General features: G+C 46.1%; 7 protein-coding genes across 7 annotated transcripts, besides 29 other annotated features; 3 read left to right on the top strand and 4 right to left on the bottom strand.

Annotated features, from left to right (window-relative positions):
- Positions 1–132: 132 nt before the first annotated feature.
- Positions 133–279: a mobile genetic element.
- Positions 135–331: a dispersed repeat.
- Positions 332–339: 8 nt separating this feature from the next.
- Positions 340–487: a dispersed repeat.
- A 6-nt stretch (positions 488–493) lies between these two features.
- Positions 494–558: a dispersed repeat.
- Positions 559–815: 257 nt separating this feature from the next.
- EKO05_0003913 (uncharacterized protein) lies at positions 816–1,365 on the top strand (the record flags this gene model as incomplete). Its single annotated transcript, XM_059636268.1, has 3 exons — positions 816–934; positions 981–1,034; positions 1,080–1,365. 3 exons carry the CDS (start codon positions 816–818, stop codon positions 1,363–1,365), a joined length of 459 nt encoding a protein of 152 aa, XP_059492251.1.
- An 8-nt stretch (positions 1,366–1,373) lies between these two features.
- Positions 1,374–1,596: a mobile genetic element.
- Positions 1,574–1,612: a tandem repeat.
- A 190-nt stretch (positions 1,613–1,802) lies between these two features.
- Positions 1,803–1,975: a dispersed repeat.
- A 526-nt stretch (positions 1,976–2,501) lies between these two features.
- Positions 2,502–5,537: a mobile genetic element.
- Positions 3,559–3,593: a tandem repeat.
- Positions 4,472–6,275: a mobile genetic element.
- Positions 4,660–4,696: a tandem repeat.
- Positions 6,276–6,508: 233 nt separating the features above from the next.
- Positions 6,509–10,710: a mobile genetic element.
- Positions 8,098–8,160: a tandem repeat.
- Positions 10,700–14,820: a mobile genetic element.
- Positions 11,090–11,470, bottom strand: EKO05_0003912 (uncharacterized protein; the record flags this gene model as incomplete). The annotated part of the gene is made up of 1 exon (XM_038938981.2): positions 11,090–11,470. The coding sequence occupies one exon, from the start codon at positions 11,468–11,470 to the stop codon at positions 11,090–11,092; it is 381 nt and encodes a 126-aa protein (XP_038799740.2).
- Positions 11,203–11,206: a direct repeat.
- Positions 11,207–12,571: a long terminal repeat.
- Positions 11,207–16,638: a mobile genetic element.
- Positions 11,723–11,983, bottom strand: EKO05_0003911 (uncharacterized protein; the record flags this gene model as incomplete). The annotated part of the gene is made up of 1 exon (XM_059636267.1): positions 11,723–11,983. One exon carries the CDS (start codon positions 11,981–11,983, stop codon positions 11,723–11,725), a length of 261 nt encoding a protein of 86 aa, XP_059492250.1.
- Positions 14,150–14,231: a tandem repeat.
- Positions 14,172–14,378, top strand: EKO05_0003910 (uncharacterized protein; the record flags this gene model as incomplete). The annotated part of the gene is made up of 1 exon (XM_038938998.2): positions 14,172–14,378. The coding sequence occupies one exon, from the start codon at positions 14,172–14,174 to the stop codon at positions 14,376–14,378; it is 207 nt and encodes a 68-aa protein (XP_038799739.2).
- Positions 14,989–22,211: a mobile genetic element.
- Positions 15,142–15,663, bottom strand: EKO05_0003909 (uncharacterized protein; the record flags this gene model as incomplete). The annotated part of the gene is made up of 1 exon (XM_038938976.2): positions 15,142–15,663. The coding sequence occupies one exon, from the start codon at positions 15,661–15,663 to the stop codon at positions 15,142–15,144; it is 522 nt and encodes a 173-aa protein (XP_038799738.2).
- Positions 15,272–16,638: a long terminal repeat.
- On the bottom strand, positions 15,901–16,233 carry EKO05_0003908 (uncharacterized protein; the record flags this gene model as incomplete). Its single annotated transcript, XM_059636266.1, has 1 exon — positions 15,901–16,233. The coding sequence occupies one exon, from the start codon at positions 16,231–16,233 to the stop codon at positions 15,901–15,903; it is 333 nt and encodes a 110-aa protein (XP_059492249.1).
- Positions 16,639–16,642: a direct repeat.
- On the top strand, positions 18,090–18,638 carry EKO05_0003907 (uncharacterized protein; the record flags this gene model as incomplete). The annotated part of the gene is made up of 1 exon (XM_038945440.1): positions 18,090–18,638. One exon carries the CDS (start codon positions 18,090–18,092, stop codon positions 18,636–18,638), a length of 549 nt encoding a protein of 182 aa, XP_038799737.1.
- Positions 18,198–18,267: a tandem repeat.
- A 140-nt stretch (positions 22,212–22,351) lies between the features above and the next one.
- Positions 22,352–22,471: a dispersed repeat.
- Positions 22,472–25,700: a mobile genetic element.
- Positions 24,917–25,044: a tandem repeat.
- Positions 25,498–25,595: a tandem repeat.
- Positions 25,701–27,105: a dispersed repeat.
- Positions 26,711–26,784: a tandem repeat.
- Position 27,106: 1 nt separating the features above from the next.
- Positions 27,107–27,201: a telomeric repeat.

The following is a 27,201-nucleotide window of genomic DNA, read 5'->3' as shown; positions in this document are numbered from 1 at the left end:
TAGCTTAGCGCTTACTGTAGTAGCTTAGTGCTTACTGTAGTAGCTTAGTGCTTACTGTAGTAGCTTAGTGCTTATTGTAGTAGCTTAGTGCTTACTATAGTAGCTTAGTGCTTACTATAGTAGCTTAGTGCTTACTATAGTATTCGGCAATTATAGTGTAGGTAGGTACGCTTAACAGGGGTGCTTAGCAGTTATTTATTTGTAAATTAAATTAATTACTAAGTACTTTGTGTACCTATTACAGGCATTGATTACTACCTAGAATTTATCTTTAATACTTAAGGATTGCCTACATTGTATTATATACATAAATAGGGGTATTTTAGTATAACATAACTATGTAAGATTATATGCTAAATATGTAAAGAATACAATAAGAGTGTATAATTAATTATGAACTATTTAGATGGCTATTTTTCTATGTTGGTGGCTAGCCGCTACGTTAACTGAAGTTAACCACAACCTAGTTCGGCAAGGCCGGTTATCTACCAGTTTAACAGGGCCATTTCGGATAACTTAGATAGTATCCTAGTTATACCAGAGCCACCTTTAGTACTTTTACGGCTTTGCCGGATACTACAGTAGAATCTTATTAGACACAGCTGTAACGCTATTACGTTATTGTTCTGGGTGAAAAATTCTACCGATATAAATAGCTAGCTAAGATTAATAATCTATTAGAAAATAGAGATTCTATATAAGTAACTTGTAAGCCTACCCTATAGATTACCACCTACTACATCTCCACCATAAACACTTTAGATTAATTCTACTCTACTTCACTCTCTACTATTAAACTCTCCACTATCTCAGCTATGCGTTTCCAGCTAGTTTATGTCCTTGCTGCCCTTGCAGTTGCCCCAAGCTTGGCCGCACCTACTGCTGATCAAGGAAAGGGTTTAATTGATCCAGTTACCACTGATCTCCAATTAAAGTACTATATTAGATCCTTAGACAAGGGCGTCGCTAAAATTAAACAGGGCTGGAGAGAACAGTCTAGAAGATCAAGCTTCTGGCCTTGTTAGCTTTGACAAGTAAGAGTTATAGTCAAGTTAATGCGCTCTTACTAATCTGTTTAGGCGTACTGAAGGACAATATACCTTTACCTTTATTAATTCTTTAAGAGGCGCTGTACGGAATATTGGTGGAGTCGCTATCTCTCTTTTCTACAACAAGGGAGACATTTTTGTGACTATTCACAACCACCTAGCCCAGGACATATCAGCATATATTGAGGAGTGGACTAAAAGAGAGGATATTATGGCCCTAACAGTACCAGCTGGCCAGAAAGTAGAATGGACTCTTCACGCTGCACTCTACGAGGCAAATGATGTTGGTAAATTTTTCTGGAAGACAAACTACTAGGTAGTTAAATTGTCAGGCGCTGGGCCTAGAGGTACCTCTGCTAGTCTTAGCGAGCTACTATAGGGCTAGTCAGCCCAGACTATATAAAGGTGTTGGAAGTTATCGCTAATACACTAGTGATTAGTCTTGTTACTGTATACTACGTACCTCAATACACCTACTATCCTCTTTAACCCTATCCTCCTTTGTGATCGCCTTGTACACTCTTTACATAAATATACTTATACATATGCTTACAATTTAGATACGCCGTAACACGCGCCTTAGCATAATAATAGTACTTTTTTAACATTCACTACATCTAAACGCAAATATTATTTAAAGAATTATTTTACGAAGGGATAGGCTACTTGTTCTTGCAAAGTTTTAAATATAGTAGACTAGCTAATAGCACAGAACAGTCAACTACTTTGTTAACATGTTGCTGTCTATATTGCTGTGAGGTAGACTTTATTAGGATAAAAGTAGCGATCTGGTAAACTAATAGATTCGGAAGTAGAGTGGATAAAATAGCAGACCGCGAGCTACAAGAGGGCGGAGAGAGGGGCCTACTTAAAGTAGTAAGGCCTTTACTCTCTTTAAGTAATAGTAGAGTCTCGTAACGGAAGGTGATTTAACCTATACTAGTGTTAGATAGAACAAGCTCTAGCAAGGTCGGATCTGTACAATCGAGCAGGAACTAGGAGGCTTAGCACACTATTAAAGAACCTAAATCTCACTAAACACAGGGGAACAGCGACACACAACAATTATTAATATTATTAAGTTACCTTATTATACATTTATTATACTATCTAATAATTAAAAGTCTTACTACTACAGCTAACGTAAAATAGCATGATTAACCTACTATAACTCTATAATAACGCTAAGGGACTATATAGACTACACAGGCTAGATTACACAACTACATACTAGATACATAGTCTACAACATCTAGGACAAGATAAAATTAAAATCTAGTATCTAAGAAACTGTTAAATGGTATACTGAATGTGTGATAAGGTAACTTAATAATATTAATGATTGTTGTGTGTTGCTATTCCCCTGTGTTCAGTGAGATTTAGGTTCTTCGCTAGTGTGACAAGCCTATTAGTCCCTGCTCGATTGTACAGATCCAACCTTGCTAGAGCTTGTTCTATCTAACACACCCCTTTAGCTTAGAGACTTATTAAGCCAATAGTTATGCAAGTGTAAGTTCTTTAAGTTACTCTTAAATTTCCTTAAGAGGCATAATATTTGTTACCTATACTAGCTCTGTAATAGCTAGGCTAAGTTATTAAAGAAAACCCTCCTATTTATTTGCTGGTAGGACCTTTGTTATGCTGTCTGCAATTATATTTGCTAACTACACAAATTCTATCTTAATTGTACCCTTAGATACTTCTTATCTAACCTAATAGTTATGGATAACTACATATTAAAGTTTAGTTTAGAGACAGAAAACTTTCTCTGTTACTAAGCGTATAGTTTACTTATTATTATACTAGATAGTAATAGTACGCGTGTCTATTTATATTTAAAGTTTACAGAGTAGTCTTAATATAAAGAGTGCTTCTTTAGCTACTTATAAGAGAGCTGGTAGCTCTGCTTTAGTAGTTAATGTGGTAACTGTGTCTTGCCTGTTAGCTCTCTATGTAATAAGTCTACTAAATAGTCTTATAGCGTATCCTTATGAGCTTTTGCAATCTAGGGTGTTATCTACAAATAAAGCGTTGCTTATAATTTATAGTCCTTTAGCTCCTCCTAGTTATAGGGCTTATTATTTAGTATCTTAGAGGTATAGTAGTACTTAATCTGCAGCGTTATAGTGCTTAAGTCCTAGATTTACTAGGAAGTAAGCTAGTTGTAAGGTAGCAAACGTAATATCTAGCCTTATAGTAACTGTAGAAAAGAGTAACAACCTAATCTTGCGTTAATATGTATTACTTTCTGCTAGCACTGCTAGACCCTTCCTTCGCTAAAGTTCTATTACTGCTATAGGAGTATTGTGTTAAATGTACTGCCTATTAGCTAAGTAGCTAATCTTGTCTAAGTATACAGCTTATAATAGTTAGATTTTTTAATCTATTCTTTCTTAGATAATTTCTATGCTAAGGAACCACTAAAGGTTATCTCCTCTAGTAGATTTGTAACTATTTTCTAAGTTTCTAATTACTTCTTACGCTTTACGCTTCTTGTCTCTGTAGTACGTAAGTATAATATTATTAATATAGAAGAAAATAATAACTCTATCTCTAATTAGGCAGCACAGCTTATAGGGTATACTCTGGAACCCTAGTACCTTAAGCGTTGTGGTAAATTCTTTCTACTAGAGGTGTAGGGAGATACAGAGACAGTATAACGCCTTGTTTATTTATAGGATTATTCTAGGCTTTTAGTAGCCTTAAGGCATTTTAATGTAATTCTCTTTTTCTATTATTATATAGACAAACGCGTTTATAACATTATATTATTCTAGCTCTATATTATAGTAAGCTGTAATTGCTATTATTATTTAAAATAATTAGCTAGCAAGTGTGGCTGCGTAAGTGTCTTATAATGTCACATTTTGTTAATTGTTGCCTCTAAGTACTAGTTGCGCCTTACACTTTAGTAAGTAATAGTGTTTATTAAGCTTATAGGTCTATACCTACATACGGTTAAGGATCTATTATCCTATTAGTTCAATTTTCTTTAATAGTATTTCTAACTAGAATTTTATATCCTAATAACTTCAAAGGTGTACTTGCTTAGCTTCTTAGAATAATTTACCTATTAGGTAATCCTTAAGCTTAGTTTAGCAAGTCAGCAAAGGTAGAAGTTAACTGTAATAGGGCTTTAAGCCTATAGTATATATTCTTATCATCTTAGCCTTGTCTATAACTTCTCTTCTATATTGTCTAACAAAACTAGCTTAGGCTCCTGCTATAAAGGCTGCTGCCTAGGGGACAGTTGTTAAGGACACTTGTTACGTCAGATCTAGTTGTTCTCTAGTAATTAACTGTGTAAGTAGTGCTACAGAAGGTAGTGTAGATAGAAGTGTTAGGTAATTATCCCTATTCTTCCTTCCTTAGTAGCCTAGTTAGTCTACTTTTTTTGTTCTTCTGAACGTTCTTTAGCAACATTGTCTTTATAGAAGGATTCTGTTTCTAGTTACTAGTATAGAGTTGGTAGCTTAATAGTCCTACCATGTGTCGCTATCTCCTCTAGCGACTTATGCATTAGGCTAGCTTTTAGATCTTTAATCTCTCTAGCAAATATTAACAGTTTGTTAAATACAACGTCCTAGGTACTAGTTACTTTAGCAAGTAATAGTATCTATATTTAGTATATATTTAGTAATTAGTATCCTACTAGATAACTAATCTATACCTTTAGGTCTAGGCGATAAAGGCATAATCTACCTCTGTGTGTATTATTAGTTATTATAAATGCCTTACAGCTATATGCTTTAAGGTGTGTAAGATTAGGTTTGTATAATAATATTACTATCCTATTACTAAAATTAACTTGCGTAAAGAGTATTTTATATAGTGTTTTCTAATAGTTTATGTAGTTTAGAGTTCTGTTATAGAGTTATACTGCAGCTCTTGTAACTTCTAGCTATAGTTCTTAGACGAGGTTAGCGTTAAGTTGTATAGCGAGAGCTTTCTCCTTATTTACGCCCCCTAAGCGTTCTACGCCTCTATTTTGTGCATATATATCTAGTGTAGAAGGCTTAATAATAATTCCTTATGTTACTAACTATCTTTAAACTACTAGCTTAACAGTTATAATTTTATTGTCCGCCTTAATTGTCCTTACTAATATGTTGTAGTATTTTTTAAGAAATAGTATAAATGTTAAAAAGGCTTTAATAATAGATTTTGCTGTTTAGTTGTTAGTAAAGTAGATTGTATTATAGGCCTTACAATTTTTTAGTAATTAATAATTAGCTCTTTTCTTTTGTTACCCCTTAAGCTTTATAGGTGTGGAAACTAGTACATAATCTTTTTCCTAGGCTGTTATTATTTGTGCGTAGGGCTCAGCTTATTTATTGCCTTAATTTTGCTCTTCTGTAGAAATTGCACTCTGCTGTAGTAATACCCTTAATACGCACCCCCTAAGTTTATTATACAAGGTGTTCTACTACTACTAGGCTAGAATAACCTAGTTACTTGTGCTATAGTATAGCAGAGGCTCTTTATAGTCCCTTTATAGTTTTTAATATAGTTTTATATGTGTAGTATAAGGCGTCTTACAATTCCTTATACTCTAGTACCTATTACATAAACATTTTACTAATAGTGTAGATAATTTTGTTGTCTAATCTTCGTAGGGTTGTTAGATTTGTCTAGGTATCCTACAATATCCCTTGTTGTCTTAGGAGGTGGAAAGATACTAAATTGCATAGTAGGTTAGGGTAGACTGCTACGTTATGCAGTGTTATACTGCAGGTTCTAGACTAGTTTATTAAACTTAGCTTAATTAATCTTTATCCCTTTATCTACACTTTTAAGTTTCTAGCCTAGACATAGTTACTAGGAATTAGTAGGCAGAAGTTGTGTATATAGTTAGGGTTATTTATTATATAGTAGGTTAATCCTAAGTTAAGGATAAACAACCTCCTTAGTAGATAGCCTTTAGCATTCCTTCCGCCTAATGCTGTATTAAAGACAGCTTTCACATTTGTAACTCTCTAGCCCTTTAGTTATTCTTTAAGTGTTTAGGCGTTAGAGTATATAATTATTTTACAACTAGTGTTCTTAGACAGGTTCTGCTTTGTCTGCAAATTAGCCCTTAAAATGTAGTGTCTTTCTTACGCTTAAATTTTATAAGCTTATTTATTGTCTTATTTAGTATCTACTACTTAGGTGCCTTATCTAGATTAATATAATAGCAATCCTGTATACTATAGCGTTGTCTACATACAGGGCATTTTGCTCCCCCTATAGTAGCAGGTCCTTAATCTAATAGCTGCTTAAGTATAGTAGTTTTCCTACCTATTGTACATTAATTGTAGAGTCTGCCCTAGTTACTAGATTGCGCGCTTTTAGCATGTTAGGCGTCCCCTTTAGTGCTCTAGGAGGTTCTACCCCCTTTAGTAAGAAATAATACATTACTAGCTATAAAGGCCCTCACCAATATAACACAGCGATTCGGAGTGTGAATCGCGTTAATGCTATCCCAGGGCTGCAACTGGAGGCAGTACTTCCTCCAGTTTTCAACGTACTAGGATATCCATTTTCCTTGCGTAGACTACATCACGTATAGCTGACTCCAGAAAACTTAAAGCAATTAGTCTAGTTAGGTTTCTACTAGTCAATTAACCCTAAATTTAAGTATATTAATCAGCGCATTTAGTTATATGCTCCAGCGAAATTATATCCCTACAGCATGCGTGGTTACGTGCGTTAGGGTTTCGTGTTAGAGGTTGGGGTAAGGTTTGTGAGGTTGGGAGAACCCAAGCGACCAGGTTCGGAGACGTTCCGAGATAACAACCAGCAATTACAAACGTTAACTACGCGCGTAGTTGTATCACACATATAAGAGGTAGGACACGTCTACAACACAATATATAACATGCAGACTGTAGTTAAGTATAGTAAAATGCAAACAATTACTAGTAACCTATAGTGTGCTAGCACAACCCTGTGTTACTAATTGTTATCATTCATCTACAGTTTAACGTTCAGCAGCAATCATAACAGAGGATAGCGTTGCAGGCAAGTATTTTGAGCATTTAGTTAAGTACGCGTTGGCAGTTTACAAAGAGTGTAGACACAGCGTTTTGCCTAGCCAGGTTAGGAGTCATTTGCAGCGTCATCGTGTCAGCCGGAAGCAAGCCGAGTTAGTAGCAGAAGACGTAAGTAGTTAGGCTAGATTAATTTAATATGCAGGAGAGTTAGAAGTGCTAAGCTAGGCTATTCAGCCTATACATCAGTTGCTGGTTTACGCAGACAGGTTAATGTGTCAGGTAGACGCAGACCATTGCCGTCAGATATTCTAAAGCGCAGAGGCAATAAGGAAGCATTAGCAGAAGACCCACAGTTAGTCAGTAGCAGGAAAAGGAGGTCGTCCGAGCTGGGTAGAGAAGGCAGAGATACAAGAGCGCATCAGCAAGGGTTGTAAGAGAATCTATTGCCAGCAGTTGTTGGTCTAGGGCCTGGGGTCGCAGTATTTTGAGGTTAAGCAGCCTGACGACAATAGCCCAGACGTTGTGCCAGATGGCGACGCGGCATAGGCGCAGGTGGGCGAGCAGATGGCCAAGGCGTAGGCCAACGTCGAGATGCAGACGCAAAACACCATCCAGGAGGGAGAGAAAGACGAGGTAAACCTGTGGTTGGAGCGGACGCAGTAGTTGCCGTATTTAGTAGGCATGGAGCGACCTAAGCTGATGGCGTGCATCGAGGAACCCGTGGCAGAGCCCAATCCCAGGCAGGAGCAGCAGGCCGAGCCTGTAGAGGCAGCAATGTGGGCGGCGATGGAGGGATTGGCGCGGTTCAGTCAAGCGTCCGTTATCTACCGCATCGGCGTGTTCGTGCGGCTGGAGGCAATCTGGACAGAGAAGCACCAGACGCGATTCCAGCTGTTGCAGCCGTACATGGACGAGAAGTTAATTAGCAACCACACGCGGCCGTGGCAGCAGATATTAATGTTTTTTGCACAAACGCAACAGGAGCACGCGTAGAAGAGTCCAGCGTATTGTTTTACCTGCCAGCAGCGAGAGGCATGGGAGGCGTTGGTCGAGGCGGCGGAGAGAAGCGTCGAAGGAGAGGAAGCAGAAGAGGAAGAAGAAGAGGAAGAGGTAGAGGACGAAGACGAAGAAGACGAGACCATGGCAGACGTTAACGAAGCCATCGACGAGATAGAGACAGACACAGCCAAGCCCACCACTAACGCCATCAGTGAGCCAGAGAGGTTGTTAAGCATCTAGAAGGCGTGTTTAGAGTTTTGCATTGCGTTGTTAAGCCAGTTAATCACGCGCAAGGAGTATAACAGCCTGTTAGTGTGCACATTAGCTGTGTTAGGCGTGAAGGAGAATGGATAGAAAGGTGCTGAGCAGTATCCGCCCGTTTTGTTGGCTGTTATTAAGGTAGCGCGGTTTATGGTTGTGCAGCAGGCGTTGGAGTTGTTAGGCCCGTTGGATAATAAAGACGAGTTCAACAGTAACAGCGCGTACAAGAGCGACGACAGCAGCAACCTGCCCTAACGCTGGCGCAAAGGATGTTTACAGTTCGTGCAGGAGATAATAGACCAGTTTATGGTGCGCGGCAGCTACAGCCTGATGCAGTAGATATTGGATTTACAGACGTACAGGTTAAAGATCTATTACAACACCACGTCACGCAGCCACGTTAAGTAGGTTAGCTGGGACGAGTTGTTGTATAAGAGTTTGCAGTTTAGCATAGCACAGTTCTGCGGCATAGTGTATGGATTGGCGACAGAGAGTTAACAGTTGTTAATAGACAAGTTGTTGTTTGGCAACAGCAAGGTTGCCGAGCCTATCCCTAGTGTGCCGTAGGACGGTTTGCGCGACAACCTAACTGACAAGCAGCCTAGGTGGAATTTTTTAAAGGACCACCGCACGCGCATGCCCGTTAATAGAGAGAGGTGGTTGTTCTAGCAGGTAGGGCAGGACGCCGCCATCAGGGACCGATTCATGCAGCGGGGCACCCGTTCGGGCATTAACACGCAGGAGGTGGAGCGGTACATGGATTAAGTAGTTGCGTTCCAGGAGAAGTTGATTGTGTTGATGCACATGGCGGGCGGACAGCCAGCGAGAGCCCTAGAGATCATAAGCATCTGGCACAGCAACACAGTTAAGGGCGGGCACTGCAACATATTTATTAAGGACGGCATAGTTGTGTTCGTAACGCGGTACCACAAGGGATACAGCGTAAGCGGCAACGTTAAGATTATCCACTGGTATTTGCTGCGCAAGGTGGGCGAGCTGTTGGTGTATTACATGTGGTTGGTGTTGCTGTTCTAGCAGCAGTTGGAGGTGATGGTGTAGGAGAAGGAGGTGATATCGTCGCACATGTGGCCGGCAGACCTAAGCGGCCGCAAGTGGACGAGCGACCGGTTCCGAGAGACGTTGAAGCGCGAGAGCAGGATCAGATTAGGATTGGAACTGACGATTCCAGCGTATCGCAAGATCGCCATTAGCATCAGCCAGCAGTTTTTACGCGGGTCCACCGCGTTTTAAGCAGACGAGGGAGACAAGAACAAGGAGTAGAACAAGGAGAACACGTGGTCAGCTATTGCGGACATGCAGGCAGGGTATATGGTGCACATCGCAGGGATGATATACGCACGAGGCATCATGGAACAGGCAGGGGCAGTAGCAGACAAGAGGCAGCAGTTCCGTATGTCGAGCACGGATTGGCACTGGTTTTTAGGGTTCCAAGCAGGCGTAGACGACGACAACGGGTGCAAGAAGCGCAAGCAGGCCCCGTTCAAGAGCGAGGCAGACGAGGCGAGGATTGATCGCTGGGGCCAGTTAAGGAAGATGGACACAGCCGCGCAGATGCAGCAGATAATGGGCAAGGCGGCTGAGTTTCGCGGCGTGCAGAAAGAGGCTATTAACGCCATTGTTGCCGGCAAGAGTCACGTCGTGGCAGTAATGCTGACTGGGGCAGGCAAAAGCATGTTGTTTATGTTACCAGTATAGGCCAAGCAGGGCGGTACAACGGTGGTTGTAGTGCTGTTAATCGCGTTGCAGGGAGACATAATGCGGCAATGCAGGAAGTTGGGCATATCGTGCGCCGAGTGGGACAGCCGCCACCCGCCAGACGCAGCCGCAGTTGTATTAGTGACGCCCGAGTCAGCAGTTAGGGAAGAGTTCGCGACGTTTTTGAACCGGTTGCGGGCAACGCGACAGCTGGACCAGATTGTGATTAACAAGTGTTACATCGTATTGAACCGCCAGTACAATTTCTGCAAGGAGATGCAGAAGTTAGGCAAGTTAGCATCTGCCAAGACGCAGATGGTGATGTTGACAGCAACATTGCCGCCGAGCAAGGAAGACGAGTTGTTCCGGCGGATGTACGTCGAGCGAGATTAGGTCGATTTGTTCCGAGCCAAAACCGCAAGGACGAACGTAGCGTACCGCGTGATCAGGGTAGGCAAGGCAGCAAAGAAGAAGGAGGTGGAGGAAATGGTGTTAGGCATGGTGCAGCAGAAGTTGCGCAAGTATAAGACAGGGAAAGTCGTAGTGTACAGCAATTTGGTGCCAAAGGTTAAGGAGTTGGCGAAGAACTTAGGTTGTCACGCATACCATCACAAGGCCGTAGGCAAAGCAAGCATGTTAGAAGAATTTGCCGCGGGCAAAAAGCGTATAATTGTAGCAACAAGCGCGTTAGGGATAGGCGTTGACATACCTAACCAAGATGGGTAGGCCAACCATTCTAATGGTTGATTTAGGGGTACGGATTTGTTAGGGACCAGGGCTACAGATTTTGCGCGGATATCTTATCATGGGTACAGTTGGTTTTTCTCCCAACTACGGTCATTCTGCAACAACAGATTGGATCTGCTTTAAACTTAGACATATATTTTGCGTTAATAACCTACATTACCTGTGTAAGTTATAGCAAAATTAGCTTTGTAAATCATGGGGGTAGGGTTTGTTGTTGTAGTTAGGGTTGCGCTAGCGCGCGGACAATGACTGTATTAACGCAGCAGAACATTAACACCATAAACACTAACGTAAGAAAGTAACACACTAAATGCACAGTACAGAGCAATTAATTATAGCACACTACGTGCCTGTAAAAGGCTTACAGAGCTTAATTAAGGTAAGCTGGCGCATGGCACGGGCGACCGCAGGGCTGTTTGTAGTCCTTCGGGAGGGCGCAGGCTCGACGCTGTGGTCGTCACCATCTTCGCCGTCTTCCAGCTCGCTGTCTTTAATCTCCTCTACTTGCGTTGCTGATGTTAGCGTGTTTGCCTCGATCGACAGCGTTGCCTTCTTGCTGATAGATCCGCCAGAGATGCCTTCTGAGCCTAGCCAGGCGTCTAAGGCCATGCTTGCTTTGTAGGCCTCTAGATTCACCTCTACAACTAACTTGAGCCAGATGTGCCAGAAGGGGATGCGGAGATTGTTCTTGACCCACAAGTTGGAGATAATGTTGTGCGGCATCAGGCAGAGCATACCCCAGCCAAGTTGCTTAGCTGCTTTGTACTAGCAGAGCGCTTAGTGCAGCCGCTTCTTAAATTGCTGACGCTGCTGAGGCCCTGACGTGGCGGTGACAGACAGCAGCAGGGCGTCTATGGCCTCAGAGCTGACTTTGCCCCTGCCGCCTCGGTTCTTAGCATCCCTGCTGCGGGCGACGTCTTGCTCCTTGATCTGGTCCATCCTCTTAGTGTAGGCCTTGCTAAGGAAAGCTATAGCCTAGCGGTACTTGATATAGATAATATCTAACTCCTGCTCGTAGCGATCGCACAGGCTCCAGGCAGAGGCGAGCGCGCTCTTCGGCACAGTCGAGGCACTGCTCTTCTGCGACAGCGACCAGCGGGTGCGCGAGGAAGCGGACAGGCGATCCTTAACGGACTCCTGCGCAAAGGGTGAGCCTTGTGTGCGCCAGCTCCGCAGAAACGCAGCCGCAGAGGCCTGGGAGGTAGTGTTGCTGATAGAGTCGGCCTTTTTAAGCATGCCAGAAGCTGTCAGGTAAGGCGTTGCGGTACTGCTGTACAGGTCGTTGTTGTTAACCAGCTGCTTGAGGATCTAAGAGATAAACAGCTTATCCCGCCGCGAGATGGAGGCATAGGCACCGTGTTCCCTGCAGGATGCCGACTTGGGCGGCAGCACCAACCTAAGGTCCTGTTTCTTCTGCGCTTGCATAAGCTCCAGCTTTCTGGCGCGCTCCTGCTTAGCACGGCGGTTTTTGTTAGAGACGCTTGTGATCTGGGCGGGTTCCTCCTGTCCAACCTGTCCATGGACAGGCTCTTTAGGGTCCTCAGCCGCCTCAGGTTTGCAGGGCGGCGCAAGCTGCTCAGGTTCCTCCGCTTCGTCCTCTGCTTCCAGCGGCGCCGCAGGGCTGGGAGGCTCGGTGGCTTGTTAGAGGCGCTTGAACGGCCGCGCTGAGCTAGATGCAGCAGCACGCTTTGTTAACGGTGGTAGGGAATCACAGGGCCGCTGCGCTGAAGGGGGTTCCTTCTAGAAGCTGTCGCTTGGGCTGCTTGCAAGATCCTGCGCTGCAGAGACCAACCGGGCCCAAGCATCAGCAGGCAGCGCGTCCTTGTTGAGCGTCTCCCTCAACAGCTATATTGCCGACAGCACCAAGTAGGCAACAAAGACAGGCTTGCAGACACTCGTCTCGTCCAGAACTAGCCAGCCTGCGCTGTGTGGGTGCAATAGAGCATCACGCTGCGAGTCTAAGACAGTGGCCTTGTTCTAAAACAGCTTTTAGTAGTCTAGGTTTGGCAGGTTGTATGCGAGCCTGTGGGCAAAGCTCGACTCGCTGGCTAGCAGGAAGCTCTGGGGCCCGCCATCGAATTGCTTGGCGGCATCTTCCAACGCGGAGATCTAGGGTAGATTAGATGGTGACATAACTGTTTGTTTGTTAATATAGGAGATACGGCGGAAGAAGAAGGATGTTTGTTAGGTTCAGCCCCTGACCAGGGTAACGGACCGAACGGAGATCAGCCTATACAACATGAGCGGGCGCACAAGCTAGGGTGCAAAACTTAACACAATTCAGAGATAAGAGCAGTTGCCTTAAGGAAAAAAAAAACACACACACAGAGGCTCGCAGAGGACTACTAACATGTTAGAAGCCACCGTTGAGCATCAGTACTTTGAGCACTTGGCTGAGTACCAGGTAGCAGTGTGCAAGGAGTGCCGGTACGCAGTATGGCCGGACCAGATCGAGAGCCACTTGCAGAAGCAACACAAGAGGCTGCTAAAGAACGTTAGAGCTGTAGGGGATGCCGTCCGTCAGTGGGCGGGCTTGCTACAGTACCCTAGCGAGTGGACGGTACCAGACAACAACGTGCAGCCTATCCCCCAGCTGCCAGTATACAACAATGGCTTGCTATACCAACTTAAGCCTAAAAAATGCCAGCATATTACAAGAACTGTTAACTTAATCAAAAAGCACTGGCGCAAAGACCATAACGGCTGGTCGCTGGGAAAAAGGCAAGGACGTCCCAGCTGAACTCGGGCAGGGGCGTTACAAGCCCAGATGGAAGACGGCTGCAAGCGCGTACACTGCCAGCGACTTTTTGGCAGCTAGCACAGATCGCAGTACTTTAAGGTGCGTCACACCCCAGACAGCGGCCCGCAGCCTGTCCCTACAGAGGGCGAGGCAGCGTAGGCGCGCGTAGGCGAAGAGATAGCCAAGACGTGGGCCAACGTCGAGAACCGGGCGAAGACAACGATCAAAGACGGGGAGAAGGACGAGGCGGCCCTATGGCTGGAGCGGACTGGGTAGCTGCCGTACTTGAACAAACTAGATTGTCCTAAATTGCTAGCGAGCATTAAGGAGCCTAACATAGACCTAGAGAAAGATAAGGAGCCTGTTGAGGCTGCGATTTGGAGCGCAATAGATGGACTGGCCTGCGTGAGCCAGACGTCTGTTATTAAGCGGACAGGCATATTTGTGCGCATGGAGGCCATTTGTACAGAGAAGCACTAGACTAGGTACACGCCGCTGCAGGCGTACATGGACAAGAAGTCGATTAAAGAGCAGTCACGCCTGTAGAAGCAGATACTGATGTTTTTCGCAAGGACGCAGAGGGAGCACCGTTAGAACAGCCCCAAGTACCGCTTCACACAGCAGCAGCGCGAGGCATGGGAGGCATTGATTGAGCAGGCAGAGAGAGACGTAGGCGGGGCAGAGATGGAGGTAGCGGACGAGGACCAGGATGAGGACGAGGAGGAAGAGGAGGAGGAGGACGAGATAATGATTGATGAACTCAACGACGAGCAGGACCCGTCCGAGTGCGACAACAAGCCCGAGAACAAGCCCGAGAACGAGCCCAAGCACGCAAAGCTGACGCTGATTAAGAAAGCGTGCTTAATGTTTTGCATTGCGCTACTTAACTAGCGCATCTGCTGTAAGGAGTACAACTGCGCGTTAGTGTGTGTGTTGGCTGTGCTCGGCGTTAAAGAGGACGGCTGGAAGGATGCTGAGCTGTACCTGCTGATATTGTCGTTAGTAATTAAAATTACCCGTTTCATGGTTGTACAACACGCACTCGAGCTGTCTGAGCCGTTTGAAGAGGAGGTGTTTGACAACGACAGCGCGTACGGGGGGAGCGACAGCGGCAGCAGTAACCCTAGGCTGCGTCGACCAAAAGGCTGCTTAGAGTTTGTGCAGCAGATGATGGACAGGTTCATGGTACGAGGCAGCTACAGCCTAATGTAGTAGATGCTCGACTTGCGTACGTACAGGCTGAAGGTGCATTTCAACACTATCCCAAATGGGTAGTTGCAGTGTACCTTCACTGGAGTTATAGCTTTGGTTTTGTTAGTGACAACAGCTACAGGACACTAGCGTATTTTCAGTCACAACGTACGCTAGAATACTATTCAGTTGTACATTGGAATTCCATTTTTAAGTCCGTTCGAGCTAAAACGTAGACAACAGTCTCGCAGCACTCAACTCTGTTATCCATGCAACCCCCAGCATCATTGTCCACTTGGTTGGTAGTGTTGGGGTTGGTGCTTGTAGTTGGGGTTGGTCAGGGTTAGGCTAGTGCGCGGAGGACCAGGCCCCGCCGCATCACTACAACAGAACAACTCTGTAAACACCAACACAAGAAAGTAACACACTTACTGCATAGCACAGAATAAAAAATTGTAGTATGCTATTTGCCTTGAAAAGGCTTACACAGCTCAATTAAGGTAAGCTGGCGCATCGGACGGGCGGGCGCAGGGCTCTTAGCGGGTCCTTGAGACGGCGCATCCTCAGCGCCGTCGTTGTCGCCGTTCTTGGTGTCTTCGCCATCTTCCATCTCGCTGTCTTTAATCTCCTCCACTTGCGTCGCCGGTGTCGGCGTGTCTGCCTCGATCGACAGCGTTGCCTTCTCGCTGATAGATCCGCCAGAGATGCCTTCTGAGCCTAGCCAGGCGTCTAAGGCCATGCTTGCTTTGTAGGCCTCCAGATTCACCTCTACAACCAACTTGAGCCAGATGTGCCAGAAGGGGACGCGGAGATTGTTCTCTACCCACAAGTTGGAGATAATGTTGTGCGGCATCAGGCAGAGCATGCCCCAGCCCAGCTGCTTGGCTGCTTCGTACCAGCGGAGCGCTTGGTGCAGCTGCTTCTTAAATCGCTGACGCTGCTGACGCCCCGACATGGCGGTGGCGGACAGCAGCAGGGCGTCCATGGCCTCAGAGCTGACTTTGCCCCTGCTGCCTCGGTTCTTAGCATCGCTGCTGCGGGCAACGTCTTGCTCCTTGATCTGGTCTATCCTCTTAGTGTAGGCCTTGCTAAGGAAAGCTATAGCCTAGCGGTACTTAATATAGATAATATCCAACTCCTGCTCGTAGCGATCGCACAGGCTCCAGGCAGAAGCGAGCGCGCTCTTTGGCACAGTCGAGGAGCTATTCTTCTGCGACAGCGACTAGCGGGTGCGCGAGGAAGCGGGCGGGCGATCCTCCACAGACTCCTGCGCAAAGGGTAAGCCTTGTGTGCGCCAGCTCCGCAGAAATGCAGCCGCAGAGGCCTGGGAGGTAGTGTTGCTGATGGAGTTGGCCTTTTTGAGTATGCCAGAAGCTGTCAGGTAAGGCGTTGCGGTACTGCTGTACAGGTCGTCGTCGTCAACCAGCTGCTTGAGGATCCAAGAGATGAACGGCTCATCCCGCCGCAAGATGGAGGCATAGGCACCGTGTTCCCTGCGGGATGCCGACTTAGGCGGCAGCACCAACCTAAGGTCCTGTTTCTTCTGCGCTCGCATAAGCTCCAGCTTCCTGGCGCGCTCCTGCTCAGCACGACGGTTTTTGTTAGAGACGCTCGTAATCTGGGGCGGTTCCTTGTGTCCAACCTGTCCACGGACGGGCTGTTTAGGGTCCTCAGCCGCCTCAGATTCACTGGGCGGCGCAAGCTGCTCAGGTTCCTCCGCTTCGTCCTCTGCTTCCAGCGGCGTCGCAGGACTGGGAGACTCGCTGGCTCGTCGGAGGCGCTTGGACGGCCGCGCTGAGCTGGATGCAGCAGCGCGCTTTGTCGACGGTGGTAGGGAATCGCAGGGCTGCTGCGCTGAAGGGGGTTCCTTCTAGAAGCTGTCGCTCGGGCTGCTAGCAAGATCCTGCGCTGCAGAGACCAGCCGGGCCTAAGCATCAGCAGGCAGCGCGTCCTTAGCAAGCGTCTCCTTTAACAGCCATATTGCTGACAGCACAGAGTAGGCAACAAAGACAGGCTTGCAGACACTTGTCTTGGCCGGAATCAGCCAGCCTGCGCTGTGCGGGCGGAATAGAGCATCACGCTGCGAGTCTAAGACAGTTGCCTTGCTCTAAAATAGCTTTTAGTAGTCTAGGTTCGGCAGGTTGTATGCGAGCCTGTAGGCAAAGCTCGACTCGCTGGCTAGCGGGAAGCTCCGGGGCCCACCATCGAATTGCTCGGCGGCATCTTCCAACGCGGAGATCTAGGGTAGATTAGATGGTGACATAACTGTTTGTTTATTAATGTAGGAGATACAGCGGAAGAAGAAAGAGATTTGTTGGGTTAAGCCCCTGACCAGGGTAACAGACCGAACAGAGATCAGCCTGTACAACATGAGCGGGCGCACAAGCTGGGGTGCGAAACTTAACATAACCCAGCGATAAGAACAGCGACTGCAGCGTTGGATCAAGCAAGAACCAAGCCACCAACATGTCGGCAGAAGAAGTCAAGAATCCGTATTTTAAGCACTTGGCTGAGTACCAGGTCGCGGTGTGCAGAGCGTGCCGATACGCAGTATAGCCAGATCAGATCAAGAGCCACTTGCACAAACAGCACAAGAAGTCACTTAAAAGCGTTAAGGCGGTTGGGGAAGCCGTACGTCAGTGGGCAGGCTTGCTACAGTACCCTACGGAGTTGGAGATACCCAGCAACAGCGTGCAGGCGATCCCCCAGCTGCCCGTATTCGACGACGGGCTGCTGTGTTAACTCGAACCAGAGACATGCTAACTAGTGTTCCGCAGCCTAAAGATGCTGAAAGAACATTAGCGTACGACACATGGGTGGTCAGCTGGAAAGAAATGCGGACGCCCCAGCTGAACCCGGGCAAAGGCGTTACAGGCCCAGCTCGAAGATGGCTGCAAGCGCGTACACTGCCAGCGACTTTTTGGCAGCTGGCACAGATTACAGTACTTCGAGGTGCGTCACACCCTAGACAGCGGTCCGCAGCCTGTCCCTATTAAGGGCGAGGCAGCGTGGGCGCGTGTAGGCGAGGAGATGGCTAAGACGTGGGCCAACGTCAAGAACCGGACAAAGACAATAATCGAAGACAGGGAGAAGGACGAGGCAGCCCTATGGCTGGAGCGGACTGGGTAGCTGCTGTACTTAAACAAACTGGATCGTACCAAATTGCTAGCAAGCATTAAGGAGCCTAACATAGACCTAGAGAAAGATAAGGAGCCCGTTAAGGCTGCAATTTGGAGCGCGATGGATGGACTGGCCTGCGTGAGCCAGACGTCTGTTATTAAGCAGACAGGCATATTTGTGCGTATGGAAGCTATTTGTATAGAGAAGCATCAGACTAGGTACACGCTGCTGCAGGCGTACATGGACAAGAAGTTGATTAAAGAGCGGTCACGTCTATAGAAGCAGATACTGATGTTTTTTGCACAGACGCAGAGGGAGCACTGCTGGAAGAGCCCCAAGTACCGCTTCACGCAGCAGCAGCGCGAGGCGTGGGAGGCGTTGATCGAGCAGGCAGAGAGAGACGTAGGCGGGGCAGAGATGGAGATAGCGGACGAGGACCAGGACGAGGACGGGGAGGAAGAGGAGGACGAGATGATGATCGATAAGCTTAACGACGAGCAGGACCCGTCTGAACGCAACAATGAGCCTAAGCACGCGAAGCTGAGGCCGATTAAAAAAGCGTGCTTGGACTTTTGCATTGTGTTGCTTAAACAGACTATCTGCCGCAAGGAGTACAATTGCGCGATGGTGTGCGCGTTAGCCGTGCTCGGCGTTAAGGAAGACGGCTGGAAGGGCCCTGAGCTGTACCCGCCAATCTTGTTATCCGTAATCAAAATCACCTGTTTCATGGTCGTGCAGCACGCACTAGAGCTGTCTGAGCCGTTTAAAGAGCAGGCGTTCGACAACAATAGCGCGTACAGGGGGAGCGACAGCGGCAGTAGCCCCCCTAGTCAGCGTTAACCTAAAGGCTGCTTAGAGTTTGTGCAGCAGATGATGGACAGGTTTATGGTGCAAGGGAGCCACAGCCTAATGTAGTAGATGCTTAACTTACGCACGTACGGGCTGAAGGTGCACTACAACACTACGTCGCGCAGCCATGTTAAGTGGATAGGGAAGGATGAGCTGCTGTATAAGAACTTGCACTTCACTATAGCCTAGTTCTGCGGCATAGTGCACGGTATGCAGGCTGAGGCCAAGCGGCTGCTGGTGGAGGAGTTGCTGTTTTGCGGCGAGCAGACAGCAGGTCAAGTGCCCCTAATCCCATGGGAGCAGCTGCGCGACAACCCGACTAATAAGCGGCCAGGGTGGAACTTTTTGCAGGACCACTGCACACGCATGCCCGTAGATAGGGAAAAGTGGTTGTTTGAGCAGGTAGGCCAGGACAACAGCGTCAGGGAAAGGTTCATTAAGCCAGGAACCTGTTCAGGCATCGACTAGAAAGAGGTGGAGCGGTACATGGATCAAGTAATTGCGTTTCAAGAGAAGCTGGCCGCGTTAGTGCACATGGCAGAAGGGCAACCCGCAAGGTGGCCAGAGTTAGGCAGCGTTCAACACAGCAACACCATTAAGGGGGGCCACTGAAACATTTTTATTAAGGACAGCATAGTTGCGTTTGTTACGTGGTACTATAAGGGGTATGCTGTAAGCAGCAATGTTAAGATCATTCACTGGTACTTGCTGCGCGAGGTAGGCGAGCTGGTGGTGTATTACATGTAGTTGGTGTTGCCGTTTTAGCAGCAGTTAGAGGCGATAGTGTAGGAGAAAGAGGCAATATCATCACACATGTGGCCAGCGGACCCCAGCAGACGGAAGTGGACAAGCGACCAATTTTGTGAAATACTAAAGCGTAAAAGCAGAGTAGGTTTAAAGCAAGAGTTGACGATTGCAGCATACCGTGAGATTGCCATCAGCATCAGCCGGAGGTTTTTGCAGCCATTGTCGGCATTTCGAGCAGAGGAGGGAGAGGAGAACAAGGAGTGGAATGAGGAGAATATGCTCGCCAACATCTAGGACAAGCAGGCCGGCCACAGCGCGCACGTAGCCGGCATGGTATACACGCGCGGGATCATAGAGATAGCAGGCGTTACAGCAGACAGGCGGCAGCTGTTCCGCAACTCAAGCACCAATTGGCACCGGTTTTTAGGTTTCTAGTCTGCCGTAGACGCAGTGGCAGACGTTAAGAAGCAGAAGAAGGCGCCGTTCAAGAGCGAGGCCGACGAGGCGAGGATAGAGCGGCTGGAGCAGCTGAGGAAGATGGACCCGGCAGCGCAACTTAAGCGAATGAAGGGCAAGAAAGCCAAATTCAGAGGCGTGCAGAAGGAGGCGATTAAGGCGATCATTGCCGGCGAGAGCCCTGTTGTGGCCGTGATGCCGACTGGCGCAGGCAAGAGCATGCTGTTTATGTTGCCGGCGTGGGCAGAGCAAGGCAGAACAACGGTCGTCGTTGTGCCGTTGGTTTTGCTGCGTAGTGACATGATGCGGCGATGCAAGGAGCTGGGGATATCGTGTGCCGAGTGGCAGAGTTGCTGCCTGCCTGACGCAGCAGCTATTGTGTTTGTAACGCCTGAGTCGGCAGTAGGAGAAGCGTTCGCGACGTTTTTGAACCGGCTGCGAGCGACGCGGCAGCTGGACCGCATCGTGATTAACAAGTGTTACATTGTGTTGAACCGTTGCTACACGTTCCGCAAGCAGATGCAACAGCTCGGCAGGCTGGCAGCAGCTGAGACGCAGATGGTGCTGTTAACAGCAACGTTGCTGCTGACAGAAGAAGACGAGCTGTATTAACGAATGCATTACAAGCAGAAGCAGGTCAAGATGTTTAGACAACTAACTACTAGGACAAACGTGGCGTATCAGACCATCCAGATCAGCCAGTCCGCGAAGAAGAAGGACGTTAAGTTGATGGTTGTTAAGACAGTGCGGCAGAAGATGTAGAAGTACAGGACAGGTAAGCTTATTGTGTACAGCAACTTAAAGCTGAAGGTAAAGGCAATAGCAGAGCAATTGGATTGTTACGCGTATCACGCGGATGCTATAGGCAAGCCAACCATGTTAGCAGACTTCATGGCAGGTAAGCAGCGCGTGATTGTAGCAACGAGCGCGTTAGGGATAGGCGTGGACATACCGGATGTACGGTGCATTATTCACATTAATTAGCCGTTTACCATGTTAGATTACGCACAAGAGAGCGGCAGGGCAGGCTAGGACGGGTTGCAAAGCGAGGCAGTTTTAATTGTTTAGGATAGGAAACAACGCACTAACAACAACAGGACAGAAGCTGAGCGGCAGATGGTGAGGGAGTATGTGGAAGGTGGCGAGAGCAGGGCGGTTGGCTGCAGGAGGGAAGTGTTGGACGGGTATTTGGATGGGAGGAAGGATCAAGCAGGGTGTAGAGAGGAGGACAACGAGGAGATGTGCGACGTGTGTCGAGGGATAGACGGGCAGCTGGAGGAGGTGGTAGAGGAAGAAACAGAAGAAGAGAGCGAGCCAGAGAACAACGATCGGGACGAGATAGACGTCGTTGAAGCCGAGCAAGAAGAGGTGCAGCAGGTGTTTTGGCAGCAGGAGCAGGCGCGTCGGGGGCTGTGGCAGACGTTGACGGAGCATCGACAGCAAGAGTTTGCTGATATAGAGTGGGTGCGCAGGCAGTTAGCGTAGTAGGCGAATTAATGCAGGATATGCAAGGGAGCGGGCAACGCGCAGAGCAGACACAACATACGGCAGTGTTAGAGGGCAGAAAGTAAAAAAGCAAAAGAGATAGTACAGAGGATGGATGATCAAGTTCGGTTTAACATGTTTTTAGGCTGTTTCCTGTGCGGTGGCGTGCCGCAGGAGATTTGCAATAGCTGGGAACCGAACGGGGAGGGGCGATATTAACAAGTAGAGGACAGAACTTGTTAGTACACTGGGGTATTAAGCGCAGGGTTAATAGGCATAGTATTCGGTTACACAGAGGCAAATGCCCAATAGCAGGTCTAATTAGTGGAGCTTGGGGTGGACGATGCAGGACCGGGTAGGATGTTAATTAAATATTTAGGGAAGAAGCAGCCGCTAGACAACGTAGAGAGCAACAATTTAGTTAAGGAATTTTGTTAGATTACGCGGTTGTTAGCTGAGTAGACGCAGTAGATGCAGTAGTAGCAAATAAAAGAATTTCCGCTTACGATTCATAGAAGCGGTGCAGCCGAGTTAGGTTCAGGCTGGGACGGAAGTCAGGGTAGTAGAGTTGCGGTCGGGCCCGGACGCAAGTTAGCATTAGGGTTAAGTTCCAGTCTGGACGCAAATTAAGGTAGAGTTACTGGCGTTTACGGCAAGCAGATTATTAACAAGACAGACAAAGGAGCAGAAGCGCACACAAGCGCAGAGAGCATAAGTAAAGAGGGCAGCAGAGACAAGTAGAGGTGTTAGAGCTGCGGTGGGGGCTGGGACGTATGTCAGGATAGGGTTAGGGTTATATGTGGTTTGGTTAAGCAAGCAACAGCATGTAGAAGAACACAGACGCCCGCAAGAGACAGCCACCAACCTGAGTAGTTCCCCCCACCCTATGCGGATCCCCCAACCTAAGTAAAGCCCCCAACCCAAGTAAAGCCCCCCAACCTAAGTAGAGCCCCCAACCTATGCGGATCCCCCAACCTATGTAGAGCCCCCCCAACCTAAGTAGAGCCCCTAACCCATGCGGATCCCCCAACCCACGTAGTCAGCACCAACCCGCATAGTCAGCATTAACCCGCGTAGTAAGCATTAACCCGCGTAGTAAGCATCAACCCGCGTAGTAAGCATCAACCCGCGTAGTATCCCAAGTGGTTCCCAAAGTGGTCCGCCAACCCAAGTGGTTGCCTAGTAGTCCCCTAGCCTAAGTAGGTCCACAAGTGGTTCCCTAAGTAGTTCCACAAGTAGTGCGTTAACCTAAGTAGTTGCCCTACCTAAGTGGCACGTCCAACCTGAGTAGGTCCCCCAATCTAAGTGGTTCCCAAGTAGTTCCCCTAAGTGGCCCGAAAGTAGTCCCCCCAAGTGGCCCGAAAGTGGTCCCTGCAAGCTAAGGGAGTCCACATTAGTGCCCCCAAGTAGTAAGAGCCAATCATTTAAGAACAGCGCACAGCCTAGAAAGAGCCCGTAAACTAGGAAGAGCACCTAAAAGTAAGTAAGTCCCTAACCTAAAGCAGCCGTTTGTATTAAAAAGAAAGCGCAGGATTAAGACAACGAAAATTAGGGAAAAGTAAGATATAGAGAGGAGGATGCATTTAAAAAGGTTTTTAGGCGTTTAGAGAGTATTGTCACAAGATAGAACAGTAGTTAGGGGAAGTTTAGCAAACCTGATTGTGGTGCCGCAGCCAGAAAGGCATTCCTAATCCTGTAGATGTTGTAGTGCGTGAGAGAAGGGTGGGCGGTGGGCCCGTCAGGTGTCACAAAGCAGTCGGGCGGGGCGGTAGAGGGTGAAGGAGAAAGAGGGGAGGTGGGTAGGGCCGTGATAAGGTATCACGAGCAAGGGATAAGGGAGAGAAGAGGGTAGAAGAAGGGGTGGGCGGTGGGCCCGTGGGTGTTTTAAGAGAGGGTCGCTGAGAAGAAGGGAGAAGAGGGTGGGCGGTGGGCCCGTAAGGTGTCACAAAGAAGCCGAGCGCAGCGGTGAAGTAGAAGGGGGGGGCGGAAGGCCTGTGGGGAGGCACAAGAAGCGCAGTAGTTAAGAAAAGAGAAGAGGTAGGCGACGAAGCTGTGATGAGGTATCATTGAGAGGTTAACATAGCAAAGCAGTAGAGAGGTAAGCCGTGATAATGTATTACAAGGACGCCGAGCAAAGTAGTTGACAATAGCACAGAATAAGAAGAGGCCGACAGTAAGGCGTACAACCTGTAGAGGTGCCCCTGAGCCCGTAGAGAGGTCCGTAACCCGTGAAGAGGCCCCCGTAACCGGTGCGTTAGTGACGCGTAACAGGGGTGTAGCAGATACCCGTCTGAGAGTGCAGCAAGTGTTAACAGAAGCGTGGTCGAGACCGTTGGAGAAAGGCGAAAGGGTGGAGAGGGAGGGAAGGCGGGCAGTCGAGGAGCATGACCTGTGACTGGTAAGAGACAACAGCAAACAGCCCGTAAAAGGCCGGGTAACCAGCAAGAAGGTTAACAGAGTGAGCAGATCCGTTGTTAAAAGCAGAAGAGCACAGCATTAAACTGTAGAAACGATTGAGACAGCGTTTAGGGGAGAAGAACTAAAGGGGGGCCTGTAAGGCGTTACAAGAGAGTAAGCGTAACAAAGACGTCAGATAAGTGAAGTTGGGTTTAGGACCAGACACAGGTCGAGGTTAGGGTTAGAGTTACCCGCATTTGCAGGCCGGCAACTGGTAGGGGGTATGACGGAAACCCGCCTAAGAGTGCACAGGGCATATTGTGCGTTAGAGAGACGCGCCCGCAAACTAAAAAGGCCGTGACGCGCAAGAGAGGGGTGGGTGGTGGGCCCGTCAGGTGTCACAAGAGAGCAGTGAGGAGGGAAGGGAAAGTTAATAATAGGAAAAAGTAAGTGTCGAGTTAAAAGTAAAAGAAGGAGAAAGGAGATGGGAGTTAAGGAGAAGAGGGTGGTTGAGGAGAAAGAGGGTGAGGGAGAAAGAGGGGTAGGCGGTGGGCCCGTGATAAGGTATCATGGGAGAGGGGAGTAGAGGGGTAGGCGGGGGGCCCGTGGATGTGCCCCTGGAGCGAAGCGGTTGAGAGTGAAGGAGGGAAGGTGGTTGAGACCGCGGAGCGGAACAGAAGAGAGTGAAGGAGGGGAGGTGGTTGAGACCGCGGAGCGGAATAGAAGAGAGAGAAAAAGACAGTAGCGTAGTAATAGTAGTAAAGAAGAAGAAAAGAAAGAAGAAAAGAAAGAAGGAAAATAGTATAGTATTAGTTAAGTATAAAGGAATAGAGTCAAGAGTTATTTATAAGTAGGAGAAGATAGTAATAATAATAAAAAAAGTACAAAAGAAAATCGAGAGATGGTAGATAGAGATAAAAAGAAAAAGGAAAGAAACAATAGATATATAGAAGAGGGAAGTTAGAAGATAAGATATAAATAAGTTTTAAATAGTAAAAAGAATTAAAGAGAAAAGAGGGAAGTAGAAGAAGAAGATAGTTGATTAGAGGAGATGTTGAATAAAAGAATAGTTAGAGAGAAGGTAAAAAGATAAGAAAAATTAGAAAAAGTTAGTAGAGTAAAAGAGAGAGTACAGATTGAAGGTAGGTGTAAGAAGAGAAGGAGGAAAGTTAAGGTGTTAGAAAAGAGAGTAGTAGAGAAAAGTAAGTAGAAAAGAGGAGTAGAAAAGATAAGAAGAAGAGAGTAAGTATTAAGAGTAAAAAATTAGAGAGAGAAGAGAAAGGTAGAAAGAGAATAAGTAAGAGAGAGAGAGGGTAAGTAAGAAAGTAAGTTTATATGTAAGGAAGAAGGTAAGGAATAGAGTAAGAGAGAGTAGAGAAGAAAGTAATAATAATAGTTAGGTTTTAGTGTGAGAAGAGGGGTAGGGTTAGAAGAAAAGTTAGAAGAGTAAAAGTTGAAGTTTTAAAAAAGAGAGAAGAAGGAGAGTAGGAAAAGAAAGAGTGGTAGTTTAAAGAAAGATTGTTGAAAAGTGAAGAAGATTAGGAGTAGTAGAATAAGGAAAGAAAAGGATAAGGGAAGTAGAAAGGATAAGGTGTGTAGAAAGGATAGAGAAAAGTAGTAAGGATTAGAGAATAGGTGTTAAGAGTAGAAGAGTAGAGGGAAGAAAAAGATAAGAGAAGAAGAAGTAGAAGAGAGTAGAGTAAAGAGAAGAATAAAGTAAGGAAGAAAGTAGAGTATTGAAAAGAGTAGAGTAAGAGAGAAAAAGAGGGTAAGTGTAAGGGTTAGGGTTTTAGAGTAAGAAGAGGGTTAGGGTTTTAGAATAAGAAGAGGGTTAGGGTTTTAGAGTTAGAAGAGAGTTAGGGTGTTAATATAGAGAGAGTAGAAGGGGTTTAAGAAAAAAGAAGTAGAAATAGATAAAGAAAGAAGTAGGTAGAAGTGTAAGAAGAGAGATAAAAAGAAGGAAGAAGACAATTAAAAATAGAAATAATTTAGTAGATAGAAGAAGTTAGAGGAGAAGAAAAAGAGAAGTAGAGAAGGTAGTAAAGTAGTTAGGTTAAAATAAAGGTAGAAAAGTAAGAAAAGTTAAGAAAAGTAAAGAAGAAGAGGAGATAGAAAAAGAAGAAGAGAAAAGAGGTTAGGGTTTAGGAGAGAGAAGAATAAAAAAGGAAGTAGTAAGAGTTGTTAAAAGGGGTAAAAGATAGGAAGTAAGTGTTTAAAAAATTAAGAAAGGATTTAAGAAAAAAAAAGTTATAATGTAGAAGAGAGTAAGAGGAATGGAAGGAAAAGAGAAGAAGAAGAAGAAAAGAGAAGAATAAGAAGAAAAGAGAGAAAAGAGTAAAAAGATGAAAGAAAAGTAAGAAGGTTAAAAATAAAGGTAAGAGAGAAAGTTAATAAGAAAAGAGATGAGGTTTGAAAAAGAAAAGAGAGAGAAGGAAAAGGTAAAGTAAGTGAAGATTTAAATAGAAAGAAAGAAGAAGAAGAAGGAGTAAATTTAGAAGGAAATAGTTGTGTAGGAGGAAGGTAAGGTGTATAGAAAGGAAAGTAGTGTAGAAAAGTTAAGGGTTAAAGAAAAAGTAAAATAAAAAGAAAGAAAGAAAAGTAAGAAAAGTAGAAAGTAGAAAGTAAGAAAAGAGGTGTTAAGAGAAGAAAGAGTAGAAGGTAGAGAAGGAAGTGTAGAGGAAGGTAGAAGAGTAAGAAAAGTAAAGGAAGAAGTATAGAGTAAAAGGTTAAGTTAAGGTTTTAGAAGAAAGAAAGGGTTAGGGTTTTAAGAAAGATTAGAAAAGAGGTAAAAATTTGAAAGTAGTAAGAAGAAGAAAGAAAAAGAGGAGAGTTTAGAAGAAGAGGAGAAGAGAGAAAGAGAGAAAGAGAGAAGAAGTAGGAAAAAAGAAGAAGTAGTAGAAGGAAATTGTAAAGATTGTAAGGGATAAGAATGTAAGTAGAGAAGGAAGAAGGTAAAAGTAAGAGGAAGAGTAAAGAAGAGTGTAAGAGTAAGGGTTAGGGTTTTAGTATAAGAAGAGGGATAGGGTTTTAGTGTAAGAAGAGAGTTAGGGTTTGAAAAAAAGAAAAGTGAGTGGAAAGAGTAGGTAAAGATGGGGTAGAAGAAAGGTAGAAAAAGGGAGAGAGAAGAGGAAGAGTTTTAAGGTTTAAGAAAAGAAAAAAGAAAGGAAGTGTAGGATGAAGAAGAAAGTGAGGAATTAGAGAGAAGAAGTAGTAGAAAGAAGTAAGTGTTAAGAGTAAAAAAGTAGAGAGAGAAGAAAATAGTAGAGAAAAAGAGTTAAGAAGAAGGGAGTAAGAAGGAGTAAGGAAGGATAAATGTAAAAGAAAAAGAGAGTAAAAGAGTGTAGAGGTAAGGGTTAGGGTTTTAATGTAGGAAGAGGGTTAGGGTTAGGGTTAGGGTTAGGGTTAGGGTTAGGGTTAGGGTTAGGGTTAGGGTTAGGGTTAGGGTTAGGGTTAGGGTTAGGGTTAGGGT

The sequence above is a fragment of the Ascochyta rabiei genome, chromosome 6 (assembly GCF_004011695.2).
Source record: "Ascochyta rabiei chromosome 6, complete sequence".
Taxonomy (NCBI): domain Eukaryota; kingdom Fungi; phylum Ascomycota; class Dothideomycetes; order Pleosporales; family Didymellaceae; genus Ascochyta; species Ascochyta rabiei.
This window is presented reverse-complemented; position numbering and strand designations above follow the sequence as displayed.